The sequence below is a fragment of the Typopeltis vanoorti genome, chromosome 17 (assembly GCF_054136105.1).
Source record: "Typopeltis vanoorti isolate ZY-2024b chromosome 17, IOZ_Tvanoo_1.0, whole genome shotgun sequence".
Taxonomy (NCBI): Eukaryota; Metazoa; Arthropoda; class Arachnida; order Uropygi; family Thelyphonidae; genus Typopeltis; species Typopeltis vanoorti.
This window is the reverse complement of record NC_143565.1, coordinates 36,465,526-36,482,819: the sequence shown is the minus strand read 5'-3', so window position 1 is coordinate 36,482,819 and position 17,294 is coordinate 36,465,526. Positions and strand designations below refer to the sequence as shown.

Here is a 17,294-nt window from a genome sequence, read left to right as displayed (position 1 = left end):
AAGACTCCAACATTATCAGATCTTATATTTCTATTGTCTAAGGCACTTTGTACCGTATCAACCCACCTATATCTTGGTCTTCCTCTGGGTCGTGTTTCTGCCAACCTGGCAGAGAACACTTGTTTTGCTAATCTTTCCTCACCCATTCTGTTTAAGTGACCATACCACCTGAGATTAGCTCTGCTAATCTCAGGTGGTATGGTCACTTAAACAGAGTAGAATCTAAGCAGTGGTATGGTCACTTTAAGTGACCATACCACTGCTTAGATTCTACTCTGCTATTTAGATCTCCAACAAGGACCAACTTTTCCTTTTTCATTGTGTCAGTTGCTTTTTCTAAAGCCTCAAAAAAATTCCTCCACTTCTACCTTAGTAGAAACTTCTGTGGGACCATAGGCACAAATAAGTCTCATTGTCCAGTTCCCCATTCTCATATTTGCCCACATTATTCTACTTGAGACTGACTGCCATTCAAGAAGATTAGCCTCGTATTTTGTGTTGAATACTATGGCTACTCTTTCTTTTCCTTGATTGTCAATTAACATGTCATTGCTAGAACCCAACTGTGTGTCCTAACATTTAATAGAAGGGATTAAATATTTCCTTGCACCAGATTTTTCTGTTCTGCAATAAATCTTCTACAACTATAGATAAAAAAAAAAAATTGGCAAAGGCATTTGACAGGATGCTCTACAGATATCCATTATATGAATTGGGGTAAGTGCAGATAATCTGACTATTGCTTCAATTCTCCTGAATTTAAACACCTGCTCAGACTGAATAACAGATATCATCCTAGAAAGAACGAACATCTTCATCCTTCATTCCACTCAAATTCTTTGTTGACCATGCAGGCCAGCCTTGGTTCTCAAAAAAAAGTGTGCCATCACAGTAAAAGATAAAACTCTGCATGTCACAAGTGGCTTAAGACCAAAACTCCAGCTGCTCATTCTGCCCTATACTGCAGCTCACATCATCTGTAAAAGAATCGACAACAAATTCATATTGGATTTTGAAAGGGCAAAATACTGCAAATTTGCCTTTTGCCCAAATGGCAGTCAAGCCTTCTGGTCCCTTGCCAAGGCCATTGGGTGTAACTTTTGTCCATCCTTGTTTCCACTACTCTTACAACTGGGTGATACCATGGCCATCTCACCGAATGACGAGGCCGACTTACTGACATCACTCTTTTCTTCCAATTCCTGCATTGATGACCTGGGAAAAGTTCCCCCGCTCTACTAAGAACTTCTAACTCTATGTCACCCGTAATCTTCTGCTAGAAAGAAACCCAATCTTTAATAACTAGACCACAAACAAGGCCAGTCCTTATGGTATTCTTCCTATTGTGTTAAAAACTTGTGCCCCAGAACTAGCACCTATTCTGTATTGCCTCTTCAATATATCCTATTCAACTCGCATGTACCCTACAGCATAGAAACATGCAATCTTCCAGAGTGCTCCCAAAGAAAGATGCTAAAAGTCACCCAACAAACTACTGTCCCGTTTCTCTCATTTCTGTTCTCTAAAACTGTGGAGAAATTATCAACAAACAACTCCTGCACCACCTGGAAACCTACCAACTAATGAGTGACAAGTAATATGGATTCCGCCACTTCTTATCTACAGCTGATTTTTCAGCTTTCACCACCATCCTCTGGACTCAAGCCATGGTGAAATTCAGAGAAACTCGCAAATAGTTACTCTCAACATTTCAAAAGCATTTGATCAGGTTTGGCACAGGGCCTACGTAGCAAACTACCACCCTATGGTCTGCCTTCCACAATCTGTAGCTGCCAAGTGAGCAACTAGTGAGATTGCCAGCTTTCTCACTGGTTGGTCACTTTGTGTCAGGGTGAATGGCTTCCTCTTCTTAGATTTCCCTATTAATACTGGAGTACCTCAGGGTTCTCTGTTCTCACGCTTTTCCTCCTGTATATAACTGATCTGTTCTCACAGACTTCAAATCCTATCCATAGCTTTGCAGATGACAGTACACTTCATTCTTCCTTTACATTTCACAAATCTTGTAGTGCCCAATTAGAATCTACAAGATCCACCATGACCAACATCTTGAACTCTGATCTCCTAGCTACACATACAGGCCACCATTTTTTGAAACTTATTCGATACAGTGTTGAACCTCCTTTAGTCCAATTTACAGCACATATGTGGTTTGGCATAGATTCCATATGGTTTTGGATTGCATCTACTGCATACCAGGTAGGAAACAATATTCAGATATTTGAACATTGTTCCTTGGAGAACACCCGACCTTCCAGCAATATTAGGGGACCTCTTCTGTACTAACAGAACATGTCCCACACCATGGCATCACCTCCAGAATCTTGAATTGTGTTTACGTGGCAAGCTGGGTTCATTGCCAAACTCTCTGCCTACCATTCTCTACCATCAGTACAAAGCCCTTTAACTGGCTCAGATTTGATGGAAGAGGACTTTGCTCCTGGATCTGTTTTTCTAACATGTCTCATGCATTCTCAATGGGGTTTCAAATCTAGACTTTGTGGTAGCCAGGTAAGATGGTGGAAGTCTCTGTCATGCTTGCTGAACATTTCTTGCATGATGGACAGTAGTTGTCTTCCATGAAACCACCATCACCTGTTGATAAAAAGTCAGCATTGCAGGATGGACTTGATCGGGAACAATGTTCAGATATTCCTTGGAGAACACCCGACCTTCCAGCAATATCAGGAGACTCATTCTGCACTAACAGAACATGTCACCACCTCCAGAACCTTCAATTTTGTTTATGAGGCAAGCTGGGTTCATTGCCAAACTCTCTGCCTACCGTTCTCTACCATTGGTACAGAACAAGGTGTACCATTACTCAGTTGAACCACACGATTTTTTTCCAGTCTTCAGTCATGGTGTTCTTGACACAGCTGTAGACAAACTTTCTGGTCCTTTGCAGAAATCGTTGGTTTATATATAAGCATGCAACTGCCAATGCCAATCCTCTTCAATTCCCTGTGCATAATTTGGTGGGATATGGGTTAATAGCTCATTATCAGGTGAGTTTGTAAACACTTTCAGTTCTCTGACATTTTTTTGGCATCACCCTATACACAATATTGTTTGTCAATAAATGCTTTAAGTTTATCGATATCAGCAGTGGATTTTAGAGTATCAGTAACTGATTGTTCTAATCAGTGATTAGCACAGTGCTACAGAATTAATGAAGGGAATTTTTCTTTCATTATATTGGTAACCTCACTTTTACAACCCATCATAACATCATACTATATGACTGAAAACTGTTGACCAAACTCAAATATCTCTTTTGCACTAAATTTGATCCAGTCTAAAAACATTTACTGCTAAGCTCATTCAATGTCAAATATACAAGTTAATTTTGATGATTAAAGTGCAGCAGAAACTTGTGGCAACAACTGCAAAAATGAGACAAATCGGTGAAACTATTGAGATTTAAAATATTAAGAAAAATTGAAGGTATAACAAGATTAAACAAAATTTGGAACTCATAAATTAGAGAAAATTGTAAAAATATAGGCAGTAATGAATAGAACCAAATATGGAAAGAATAATGGAAAAATCGTATAAATTTATTTATTCGTATGGGGTTTCCTCCCTTTTCCTCCCCCATTCCTATTAGGGTGAGTTGAGCCCCCTTGTGGGGGCTTAAATATTTATGGCTGTAGATCCGTGTATCTTCACTGGGCTGGTTTGCCTGCTTGCGGGATGAAAAACGCCAGATAAACTGGCGGAAAAAACCCTACTGTCCGCATCCAAGACTGGCTAACTTGGCTATGGCTGAGGAAGATCCTCAAATTCCTTACGTCTTCGACGGGAATCGAACCTGGGACACTCCTTCCCCAGTCATATGGTTGCGAAGCACACAACCACACATGATTACAGATGGGTAAAGAACTGGATACCAACAGGAAAGAGCAATAGAGGAAGACAAAGCAAAAGATGGCAGGATGGTCTTTGAAATGAAAATTGTTAATATTATGCTTAATAGTGAAAAGACAAAGAAGAAGAAATTGGGATTTGTTACTGAATGTAATTGATTCATGAATCATTAGTAAAATTTCACTGTTCAACATAATTTTTTAGCAAAAGTTTTTCTTATTTCATTACTAATATGTTATCGAGATGTTGATGCAAGCATTAGTCGATTGTAGAATATGCTCATGTTGGTCTAATTTAATTCTTATAGGTCTCTCTCTCTCTGATTCAAAATATTCAGAAGACTGATTTTCTTTGCCTACCTTATATGAAATTTGAAAAATTTTGGATGTTATTAATTTTTCACACAATAAACACTTTAAATACAGACTTTCATGGAACTTTCTTTGCTTCTGCAAGCGTTTTTTTTTATTTTTTTATTTCATGCTATTTTTTCCTTATGCCAAAAATCTATGGTTTCTTTTTTAAAGACAATAGACTGTTGCTGTCTGCTTTTGCCAAAATAGGTAATTTCATTGTTTGTCCATTCCTTAGAAATCTTCATGCCCATCTTCTTCCACTCCAAGAGTTCCAATTTGTTTACACAATGCACATGCAAGTCTCTTATTTTGACTATTTAGCCAAGTTACACTTTACCCAGAAGTTAATTTTTTGATTAACAGTTCTCTCTCTCTCTCTCTATGTTCACTTGGCATCTACAGATGCCGTATGGTCACTCTGATGCTCAGTGATGTTCCACACCAGGCCTCACCATGTAGTCCTGTTGATTGCTTTTCTGGCAGCCTCAACTCTCTGAAGATCAGTCACTCCACACATGCCATCCATCCATCTCATTGATGGTCTACCCCTGCCTCTTTTTCCAGGAACTTTACCTTCTATTACTGTTCTGAGAAGTCTTCCTTCCATCCTTTCTATGTGTCCAAAATATTTTAACTTTCTTCTGTCAATATCCATATCCTTAAGGAGCCTTAAAGTTCTACTAATCTTTTCTAACACCCATTCATTTGTACGCCTTTCAGTATATGATATCCTCAACAGCCTTCTGTAACACCACATCTCAAAAGCAGATATCAGTTTCTTATCTGACTTCTTTAGGTTCCAAGTCTCTCATCCATAAGTCGCTGTTGGAAAAACAACTGCATCTAAAATCCTCAACTTTGTTCCCATGGAGATAGATCCATCCTTCCAGATTTTAGACAGGTCTGTGACTGTTGTTTTAGCCATTCCTAACCTTTTTCTGACATCTTCTGAACAGCAATTCTTCACATTAATAATGGATCCCAGGTACTCAAACTTGCTGACTTCCTCAATTCCTTCTCCATTAAGATACACTTGTTTCTCAAGAGCTTCTCTGTTTGTTTTTCCTTTGAGAACCATGATCTTTGTCTTGCTAGAATTGAGTTGAAGTCCTCTGTTATTACTGATCTCATTAACTTTGTCAAGAATTAGTCCTAGTTCTTCCATGTCATTACAAAGACGTACTGTATCATCAGCGTACCTCAGATTACTGATCAATCTACCTCCTATCCTAATTCCTGTCCTGAGCTCGTCCAATGCTTCACGCATGATGTCCTCTGCATATATACTAAACAAGTGAGGAGAAAGTAAACATCCTTGTCTAACTCCTTTTCCAACTTGAAGCCAGTCAGTCAATCCAACACCTGTTCTTACTGTGGCTTCTTGCTCCTTATACGAGTTGGCTATCAACCTGATAGTGTATTGAGGAAAACCCATTCTTTTCATTACTTCCCACAGTTTCACATGCTCCACACATTCAAAAGCTTTAGAGTAGTCTAAGAAACACATTACCAGAGGGAGTCTGAATTCTTTATATTTTTCTATGATTTGTCTAAGGCAAAGGATCTGATCTCTGGTGCCCCTACCTTTCCTAAAACCTGCTTGTTCCTCAGGCATCTCTGCCTCAACTTTGGCCTCAATCCTATTTAGCATGATCTTTAATAAAATTTTGCTTGCATGAGATATCAAACTAATAGTTCTATAATTCTTGCATGCCTTCATATCACCTTTCTTGTGTGGTGGTATGAAAACTGACGTCTTCCAGTCTCTAGGCCATGATCCTGTCTCCCATATCCTTGTAATGAATCTATGAAAACACTCTTATTCCTCCATCCCTGTGGCCTTAATTAACTCTGCAGGGATTTCATCTGCACCTGGGGCCTTATTGCTGCTCTTTCAACTTCATGCCTAAGTGGAAGAGGTTCCAAATAAAAAAAAAAAAAAAAAAAGGACTCCACGTTTTCTTTATCCACTCTGCTGTATTCCTCACAGTATTCTTTCCATCTGTTTTTGATTTCCAACTCTTCTGTTAGTAATGATCCATTCCTGTCTTTGATGACATTCAATTTAGGCTTAAAACTTGTGCTTTAAGTCACAAACTAAATAAAACATCCTTTTATAATTATGCCTTCTCATCTGGAACTCTGTTTCTTCACATTTATTAGTATAGAACTTTTCCTTGTCCTGCTTGATAGCTCTTCTGATTTCTCTATGTAATCTCTTGTATTCTTCGGTCCCTGTCTCTTTGTTTTTCTAACCGCCTTCTCTTGATTAGTTCCTATGTTGAATCTGATATCCATGGGGCTCTTGGTTTTCTTATTGGGCCAAGATATGTCTTCGCTGTATCCTGTATTATCATCTTGACTCCTTCCCAAAGCATTTCTGGTGAGATTTCCTCATTGGTCTCCAAAAAAATCATCCAGCCGATTTGATGTTTCCTCTGTGAATTCACTAGAAATTACTCTAACATCCAATCTAGTGGAATATGCCTGACCTGGAAGTTTTCGGAGTCTTAGTCTTACTTTGGCTCTTACCAGTTGATTGTTTGTACCACAATCTGCTCCAGGACAAATATTAACAGTCCAGCTGTCTCTAATTACTTCGTGTAATTAGAGATAGCCGGAATAAAAATGACCGTATGGTGAAAGCCATTCTTTGGTAAGGGATACCATATTACACGGTCACAAACCAAACATTAAAATTTTTATTGTAGCACTAAATACAGTTCTGTATGAAGCACATCTCATACGAGACACAGCTTGGCATGAACATGTTAATATACAAATATAAAGGTAATTTAAAATTCTAAAAATAAGTTTTATAGAGGATATCTATATGGCAATATGCCACTCTTATTCTACAGCTGATCTTTTAACCTTCACCATCCACTTTTAGATACAAGCCATGGAAAATCACTCAGATACTGTTGATGTTTGATTGGCCTGCTCAGCAAATAACAGTGCTATTGCCTCCCATATACCCTCTGCAAATGGGTCTCCAGCTTCCTCTCTACCATAGTCATTATATCATGATAATTTCCTCTCATATTTCTCTATTAATGCAAGGATACCTCAAGTCTCTTCCTCCCGTAATAAATACCTGCTTTCATTGATTTGAAATCCTATTCATTGTTTTACTGATAACATTACTCTGGTCCTGTTCTTCATTTAACACACCTTGTAGTGCCCAATCATTGGAAGCCTCAGGATCTTCTTAACCAGTTTCCTTGTTATGTAATAAAGTTGATGGCATATATGCAATCCACTTATTACAGCCATAACTTTCATGTATTCATTTAATATTAACATTATAGTGTCAAAAATATGCATTTGTGGAAATATAGATTGTTAGTAAGCAGTTTTTTACTGCTTACTAATTATGATAAATAGGGATTGTCAATTTTGTTTTTAATCATCTCTGGCAACCCAACAATTTTCAGAGATTCACTTAAAATTATACAAATCACTTCGAGAGAAAATAATAATAGTTTTAGTTATTTAAATAATTAAATAACAAACTGTGTAATAATTTTATTATGTAGTTAATAATAGCCTCACAAGTTGGGCCCTTTCTATGGAATGTTTTATGCCTTATGGGCCACACTGTATTAAGTAATGAAAGAATGTGAAGGTTCTGATTCATAGATGTTGGTCTTTCTCAAATGGTGTATAGTTAAAGTTTGCTGTTTGAGAAAGACCAATATCTTTGAATCAGAACTGTCACTTGAAGAATTCCAATATGCTGTTATTAATGACCAACTTTTTAACAAAACTGTTATGCAATGTGTTTTGACCTTATGTTTAAATAATTTATCAAGAGCTGAAATTGAACAGGAGAAAAAAAAAATGTAATCTTTGTCTTGTTTAGAGTATAGGCACTATTTAAATTTTAAAGTATCAGCACTACATAGTTAGTACTAATTACTAAATAATTACTAAATACTTATGAGCACTAAATACACAGCTGTTTCACTATCGGATTTTTAATATTTTCTTTTTATTTCAGGTAGAGTATCAGCTTTTACATCTGGATCAGAAAATCCTCATTTTGTAGAGAGGGTAGACAGTGGAACAAGATATGCTCTCACTGTTTCTTTTACCTGTGATAAAAACTATGCTATTTCTTCACCATCGGTAAGCAATATGCAAACAAATGGATGATGTGCAACTCAAATGTAAAAAAAAAAATGTATTGGGGACAGACACATTTGGCCTTCTTTTGCTAACTTTGCTTAAAAAGACTGAAAACACATTTTTGACAACTGCTGTGATATTGTGTTTGGATTTTTGATACATGAATGTTTGAAAGACATTTGAAAGCTGTTACTGTACAAAACTATTTCAGTTTTAAATAGAGTTACTATAATTTATGTAAAGAATGTTACATTGTTTAAATAACAGATAACTTACACATATGGAGTAAGCAGACAAAATAAGATTAAAAGAAATTAATATGAATAGTTGTAATATATTATGGTTTATTTTCATATAAAATAAATACAAATGATATTTTCATGCAGTGATATTCACTTGCAGTGGGTTACTTTATATTTTCATACTTAAATTTTTTGCACATGGAGGGAAAAGGTGTTTTTTTTTTTTTTTTTTTTTTGAGAGGCATGGTTTTTCCTATGTCATTTCATAAGTCTAATGAAATATTTTACACAAACTTTTCAGCTGGAATTAAGAATGCATGAATGTACGCTCGGTGTCCACATTACTGGAACTCTCTGCCATGTAATCCATCCATCTTAAAATAACCACAAAATTTTACAATATGCCAAAAGAAACCATTCTGCAGGACTATGATATGAAAGAAAGATTGCCTCTTTCAGGAGTGGGACTTTTGAAAGGGTTCAGGTGACTGCCTATTCTGTTTCTCTCCATAACATTCTATAGAGTTTAGACTATGTGATAAATGGCCAACCAGAATCAAGCATTTTTTTATTTTTAGTAGATTAAAATTGTTTTGGTGTACTAATGCTCACAGAGGTAGTACAGTTGCACAAGAGGATGACAAGTTATCTGGGCCAGTGCAGTACATTTGTTGAATTGTGGAAATTTTCTTTTTCATTTTTAGTCTAAAACATCAACTAATATTTTCTAGTGAGCCACGTGCATTTGGCTGGCTGGTTATTTTGTTGTTTATGAACTGTTGTCAGCAACACCTACCTTTGGATTGGGATCTCATTGATGATGTTGAGGAACATTTTCTAGTCTTTTTCAACTGGAAATGAGATGCAAAGGTGGTAGGGTTTTTGTTGCAGTGAAACAAACCAGCTGATGAACACATGCAGTTGACAGATATCTTTATGGTAGGCAATTTTCATTTACTGTGAGACCACCATTACTCTGATTATTAGAGGCCCATAGTCACTTGAAAAAAATACTCTTTGAACTCTAGAGCTGGGAAACTAGATTATCTCTCCTTTAGCCCAATTGTGGTACTAAATAAGCAATGTAAAACTTGTTTTTTAAACAATTTTATTCATATAATAAAATTGTTTAGGTTTAAGTTTGTTGCTTATAACTAATCTTTTATAATACTAATCTGTTTACATTCTTCTCATTCTTTGTGTCATCCTTTTGGATCTTAGATTGTAACCACTACATGATTGCTGTTATCGTATACAAATTACACCAGTAAAACAGTGTAATCTATGATATGCCTTTGCCTAGTGATACCTTTGGTGTGACAATCCCCCCCCCCCTCCCTCTTATAATTCATGTTCTGCTGTCAGTTATATTCAGTTAAATCCAAGATGTTGCGCTTCTTTTTTGTGTTTAGATTTCAGGTGAGACAGTATTTTTATGTAATGTAAAAATATCAAGTAAAGCTATTTGTCAAAATAGCTACAGAAAAGTCATGGGAAAACAAATATCATTATGGTAGTAAAATATTCTGGTGGCTTGGAGAAAGAGTCTTGTGAAAGGAAAAGAGGTGATGAAAGCGATTTAAAACTGAAGATAAAGACCTGGATGTCTGTAGTGATTACCTTGAAGTATTGTTAAATGAAACAAGAAGTGACAGAATAGAGATGGAAAATATTAGAGAGGTATGCAATCAGGAATGCTTATCAAGAAAAGGCCATCAGAAACCTCAAATGGGGAAAGGCAGCCATAGCAAATGATATTCAAGCAGAAATGTTCAAATATGAATGTATAAAAGTTTTACAGTTGCTATAGCCACTACATAATTCAGAAGGACTGGTTAGAGGGTTGAATTCCAGATAGTTGGAGTAGAGCTCGTAGTATTCATCTATAAAAAGAAAACAATGTGAAAATTAGAGAAATTTCCTTAAGTGTTTCTGGTAAGATTTATGCAATCAAACAATTGTGAAAGGGAAATTTGGAGAACAGTAAGCAGGGTTCAAGTCAAATAAAGATTTTGAAAGTTTATTTTTCACTTGGTTAGAATATAATAAATTTAGTTTAACATGTTCATTGCCAATCACACGATATCGCGCAATGCGAGTTCTCACCAAACAGCTGATCACGCGTTATCGCGTTGACATTGCTAACTAAATAAAAAAAATATGGCTACCACACAAAATTCCAATTTTCAGCTTGGCAATGAACGATACGCGTGATGCGAGTTCTCACCAAACGGCGGATCACGCGTGGACGTCGCTAACTAAATAAAAAATTTTTAAAAATTTGGCCACCACACGAAATTCCAATTTTCAGCTTGGCAATGAAAGTGTTAATCCTTTATCCAAGTGTGAGCAAACAAAGTTTGCGCCTGAAAGTATCTTCAGGACTAGGGTAAGGTAGTGCAACACCAGGACGACTCCTTACAAAGGTGGAGCAAGCTACTAACACTCCTATTTCAGTATCTCCCATAATGCAAAACACATCTCCTTGCGGATATGTCTAATATTATGCATTAAGGGAAGGGCCACTACCCAGACTAGTTTCGACCTTTATTGAGTGGCCCTTCCCTTAATGCATAACATTAGACATATCCGCAAGGAGATGTGTTTTGCATTATGGGAGATACTGAGATAGGAGTGTTAGTAGCTTGCTCCACCTTTGCAAGGAGTCGTCCTGGTGTTGCGCTACCGTACCCTAGTCCTGAAGATACTTTCAGGTGTAAACTTTGTTTGCTCACACTTGGATAAAGGATTAAACTAAATTTATTATATCAAATAAAGATTGTTGGGACTGGATTTTCACTTTATAACAAATAGTTAAGAAATTGTGAGAGTACAATAAGAATCTATAACTTTGTTTTGTAGATCTGTAAAAAAGCATATGACAAGGTGCCAAGAGAACAGCTTTTCAAAATACTACAATTATATGGGATAAGTGGAATGTTATACAGAGCAATATAGTCTTTATTAAAGTTGTAAGCAGTTGGTTTGATGTAAAATCAGGTAGTGAGTCAAGGGTGCACACTATCACCACTATTATTCATTCATCTATATCACATATGGGCAACCCGCAGGCTGGATCCGGCCATCTACTTCTTTTGATCCAGCCCTAATCTATTTCAGCGAAGTTTGTCTGATTCATGGTGGGAGAAAGCATGGTGTGTTCTACTAACTCACATTAAGCTGACGTCATATGATTTGCGCAAAACACACTGTTTTCTCGCTTTGACTAGCGGCGTGTGTGAACATGTTACAACGTGTCAGTTCGGTACTTGTATTGGTGTTGTGCTTTGTTCAGTGCCTGCATTGATGTTGTGTTCTGTTCAGTTCCTGCAGTGTAGAAGTTTGTTTTGTTTGACAGTTCTGAATATCGCTTATAAATTTGGGACAATGTCAGGGGTTATTGCAAAAAAAAGAAAAGTAGATGCAGAGAATCGTCAATTTCAAGACAACTGGACGGAGGATTATTATTTTATTCTGAATAAAGGTTTGCCTGTAGTTGTGCAATGAATCCGTATCCATCAACAAAGAATACAACTTGAAGAGATGCTTTACTTCGAGACATGCGATCACCCAAAAATTGATGGACAACTACGAAAAGATGAAATACAGAAGTTGAAGAACTTGGATACCCAGCAGCAAATGTTCAACAAGCAAAGAATGCAGCACCACAGCATTGTCAAAGCTAGCTTTGTGGTAAGTGAAAAAATCGCTAAGCATTCTAAGTCATTTGGTGAAGGAGAATTTATCAAAGAATGTCTGCTAGATGTTGCAAGTATAATATGTCCTGAAAATAAAAAAGACTTCAAGAATATTTGTTTGTCGAGATGCACTGTTGTCCGACGGATAGAAATTATGGCTGATGATATCAAAAAAAGTTAAAAAGATAAGATTGCTAGATTGGAAGCATTTTCAATTGCTTTGGATGACAGCACCGATGCCTCCGATACAGCACAACTAGCAATATTTATTCGAGGAGTTGATGCGGATTTCAACATCACAGAAGAATTATTGGTACTTTGGCCATTAAAAGGAACGACTACCGGTGAAGATATATTTGAAACAGTCAACACAGTCTTCGAGAGATTTGGGCTTAAATGGAGTTCACTATCTGGCATATGCACTGATGAAGCCCCTGCAATGGTTGGTGCATAGAAGGGATTTATTGGAATAGTTCATGAAAGAGCAATAGAACTACAGATCCATCCGGAAAATTTAACAAATTTTCACTGCATTATCCACCAGCAAAATTGATTAAATTCACAAATGTTATGGATTGCAGTAGCCAGTATTAACTTTATTAAGCCACATGCACTTAATCACTGCCAATTTAAGGAGTATTTGGCAGACCTATTTTCGGATTATGAAGATGTGTCTTATTATTGTGAAGTGAGGTGGTTGAGTAAAGGTAAAATGTTAAAACAATTTTATGATCTAAGACAAGACATAGCAGATTTTATGGACATAAAAGGAAACACAAATAACCAAGTAAAAGATGATGAGTGGGTGTGTGATTTAGCATTCCTTGTTGATGTCACTGGATACCTAAACGAACTGAATCTTAAATTGCAAAAAACAAGGACAGTTGGTTCATGAACTGCATGGACATGTCAAAGCTTTTTGTAATAAACTAAGATTGTTGGAATGTCAGATAAGAGCTAAAAATTGTTATCATTTTCCTACTCTAGCAACTCATAAAAATACCCCTTATAATTGTTATGGAGATGAACTGAAGGCGCTAATAGAGCAATTTGATACAGGTTTGCTGTCTTCAAAAACAAAGACTTCACATTCGCTATATTTGCTCGTCCGATGGATGCTGATGTAAATAATGGGCCAGAAAACTTACAGATGGAACTTATTGAGTTTCAGGCGGATTTAGTGATCACAATTTAACAACATTGCTTTGATGGATTTTTATGAATTTTATTTGGTTGAAGAAAAATATACAATTTACATACCTTTTCAAGAAAAATCATTTGTCTTTTCGGCAGTACATATATGTGCAAACAGTTTTTTTCGAGGATGAAATACAATAAATAAAAAATTCAGACAAGAATAACGGACGAAAACCTCAAAAATTCTATGCAATTATCCTTAAGTAATATTAATGTCAGTATTGATAGTCTCATAGTTGAGGTACAAGGCCAATCTTCACATTAAATTGTTATGTCGTTCATTATATTATAAAATTTATGTAGAGCTTTATACCAAAGCTTTATATTATAAATAAATGAAATAGCAACTTTTTTTAATTCATTTAATATTAATTTATTTTATTTAATAATTTGGTCCGGCCCTTGACTCGGAGGCAGAATAATAATTTGGCCCCCGAACTAGGAAAGGTTGCCCATGCCTGATCTATGTTGATCACATGAAAGTTGCATTACATCTGATATTAGAATACATCATCAGTTTTCTGATATGTACTCTCAAGTGGCATATAGGATACTGTGACAGTACTACATGATTAAGTTTACATTATTACTAATCTCTTATAACTAATTTTCCTCAGAATTAGTTTTACTTGTCAGCATTCCAATATTGTCATATCTAACATTTATGTCAGATCCACTGAGCTACACAGGCTCTGGTCTTCCTTCGTGCGGCGCTTGGCCGCACGAAGGAAGACTTGGTTTCTAGTCTAGTTCGGTGACTAGAGGAAATTTTTCTAAGCCTTTTTTCGACTGGTTCCCGAGTTAGTCTATCTCTGGCACGGGCAAGTGGGTTTTCCCTCCCGGAAACTCGGGTTTTTCGTCCCGTAAACTCGAGAAAATCGACCATAGAACCCACATTATTTCAGACATTAAATATATTGTGTTAGGGACCACGAGATGGCAGCACATTTTTGAGCCGTCTTTCTTCACTGTGTACCACTTAATTAGTGATAGCCTTGGGCCATCTATCTCTGATTGGTACCAGTGGAGATTGAACTGCCCACTCAGTCTCCAAAAGTTAGATAGGGCTAAATGGCCTCGTCTACTCCCATATACAGGAATAAAAAGGTGTTAGCTGATTTTTTTTTTTTTTTTTTTTAAACATTTATGTCTTCTAGGGAAGTTTTGACTGAATTGGTCTGGCATCAAACAACTGTTTTGCTAACTTTTCCTCTTCCATTCTTTAAGTGACATACCAGTAAGATTAGTTCTGCTCACACATTCTTGAATACTAACAATATCAGCTTCCTTCATAATATCTTGATTTTTTTTAAATATGATTCTGTCATTGCTCCATCTATTCACTCATCTATTTTTTTTTCTCATTTCTGTGGTATCTAGTCCTATCTTGTGTATTTTAATATTTTGACAAATTTCTTATTCCATATGTTTATTCAGCTGGCTCCCCATACCAGCTTTGTTTTTCTCTTACATATTCCTATATTTACCATCTTCACTAAAAATTGTGTCTAAGTAGTTAAAATATTTTACTTGCCCTATAGGTTCTCCATTAAGAATTCGAGTAAAATTTTGTTCCTGAAGATTTTTCATAGTTTTTGGTCTTTTTATTGCTGATTTTCATGCCACACTTGTTAAAACTGTTATTCAGTTTAGTCAGAGAATTCCAGATACTTGCATTGTTTAGTATTATAAGTTAAGCTGTGTCCACATCATCTGCATAAAGCAGAGAGCTAAGTTTGATATCTAACATTCTAATATCAGGTTTAATGCCACTTTCTTTCATAATGTACCTTTGTGTTAATCTGATGTTACATCAATCTATCTTTGTGTACCTCCTTTAATTCTACCTGCTGACTTATAACTTAAATATAGATTATGTATTGCTCTGTATAATGTTCAATTTACTCCTTATAATCGTAAGTTTTGAAAAGCTTTTCTCTGGGTACCTTTCCACATGACTTTTACAGATTTACAAACTTTAAGTATAAATTCCTGTTGTATTTCCACAATTTCTCAGCTGTTTGTTGTAAAGTCTGATAATGATACTTGCTATTAAGTCTAAATTCAGCTTGTTCTTCTCCACGTTTCCATTTCTTAATTTTTCTTAGTTTTTTTCTGAGTATGCTTATATAAATCTTATCTGGCACACTTAATAAGAAAAATCCTCTGTAATTTTCACTTTGTTTTATTTTCCTTTTTATAGACGAGTACTTTGAAAATTTTATTCCAATCATCTGAAATTCTACTTTTGAATTATAGTATAGTTACTGCAAAACTTTCATCTCCATATTTGAGTATTTCTGGTCTAATATCATCTGCTCCAGCTGCCTTTCTATGTTTCATGCTTTTGATAACTTTTTCTACTTCAAGTAGGGATATGTACTTCTGTTTGCATTCTTCTTGAATATTTTCTATAGTTCTATTGCCACTTGTTTCCTTTAGCAGTTTTTCAAAGTAATTATTCCAGACAAGTGGAATATCGTCAGTTTTCATGTAATTTTTATCATCACGTATTGTAATAACCTCCAGAACATTTTGCCACTTTCCTGATATGTATTTTCTATATTCTTACCAGTCTTCCCATGACTTTTGTTTAGCTACTTTTTACATGTAGTTTAGAGCTTTTACATTTTTCTCTGTATTCTTTCAAGGCATCTTCCAACATATTTGCCAGAATTTTGGTATGCTTTCTTCTTTTCCAGGACTGCTTGTGTTCACCATGGTGTTCTTATTTTGCTATCTTTGCAAACACCTTCACCACTTACCTCCATAGCTGAATCAGTGTTTTCTTTAGTTTGCCACTGAGAGTCCAAGGTTTGGTTCTTTTTTTTTTTTTTTTTCAAACTGTTTCATTTTTTCTTAAATAATGTTTGTATGGTTGAGTCTACAGTTTACCTTTTAAAGCTGCTTGACTTTAATTCTGAAGCATGGAGGAAAGAACAGGCAGCCATGAGGTAGGAGTAGACTTTAAGAAACTAGAGATGGTTCTCATTGTTATGTTCAGCTGTGTCCACACAAGAGTCGTACGACTTCTGTTCCAAACTGGTGAGCAGTGCTCTGCCACTAGGAAGACTTGAGTGCAAGGGTTGCTATTCTGATAGTTGAAGCATTACGGCCCCAAGTTGTGCCTTTGAGATTGTTTATCTTGTTGTTCCTGGCAGTGATCTTTAACTTTAGTTTTTTTCAAAATGTTATTGGAAAAAATGAAGCTGTGATCAAGTTTGATACCATGGCAGCAAGGTTTGCTTTAATGAATTAGCCTCCTGTTACAGAAGATTATTTCTGGTTTTCTATGAGCCTCATGGTCTCAGGCACTTATCCTCAAATAGTGCTGTTGATTAGTTAATTGAACTGACTGTCAATCTGTATATAGTTTTATCTGTTTTGTTAATCTATATATAGTGTTCACTAATTTCTGGTATTTTTGCCCATACTATAAATAAATTAATTTTAATTCATTTTAAAACTCTTATATTTTATTCTTTTCAATGTGATATTCATATTTTTCCTATTTCAAATCCTGACCCAGTATGAAGATATCATTATCAACAGTGATTGAGGCATTTCTTGTCTTTTTTCCCCATGTGAACTAGTGCACATTTTTATGTTGGAAGATAGTGTTGGTGATGATTAGTCCATATCCTGAGCAGAAATCCAGCAGGTACTTACCATTATTATTATTAGCCTTTCCCTTTTCTTCAAATTTTTCCAAACCTTTTCTACTTGCATGGTGAGATTCATTTCTTACTCTGCTGTTTAGATCTCTCACAAGTACTGGC

The 17,294-nt window shown here is 35.9% G+C and overlaps 1 protein-coding gene across 1 annotated transcript in view; it reads left to right on the top strand.

The window, feature by feature from the left end:
- Positions 1 to 8,759, top strand: part of LOC150097295 (2-oxoglutarate and iron-dependent oxygenase domain-containing protein 3-like) — an 85,475-nt gene extending 76,716 nt beyond the window's left edge. Inside the window, exon 8 of the mRNA XM_090407347.1 lies at positions 8,251 to 8,759. Within this exon, the coding sequence (XP_090263473.1) occupies positions 8,251 to 8,405 (155 nt within the window). The 3' untranslated portion in view covers positions 8,406 to 8,759. The remainder of the gene's footprint in view (positions 1 to 8,250) is intronic.
- The last annotated feature ends 8,535 nt before the right edge of the window (positions 8,760 to 17,294 follow it).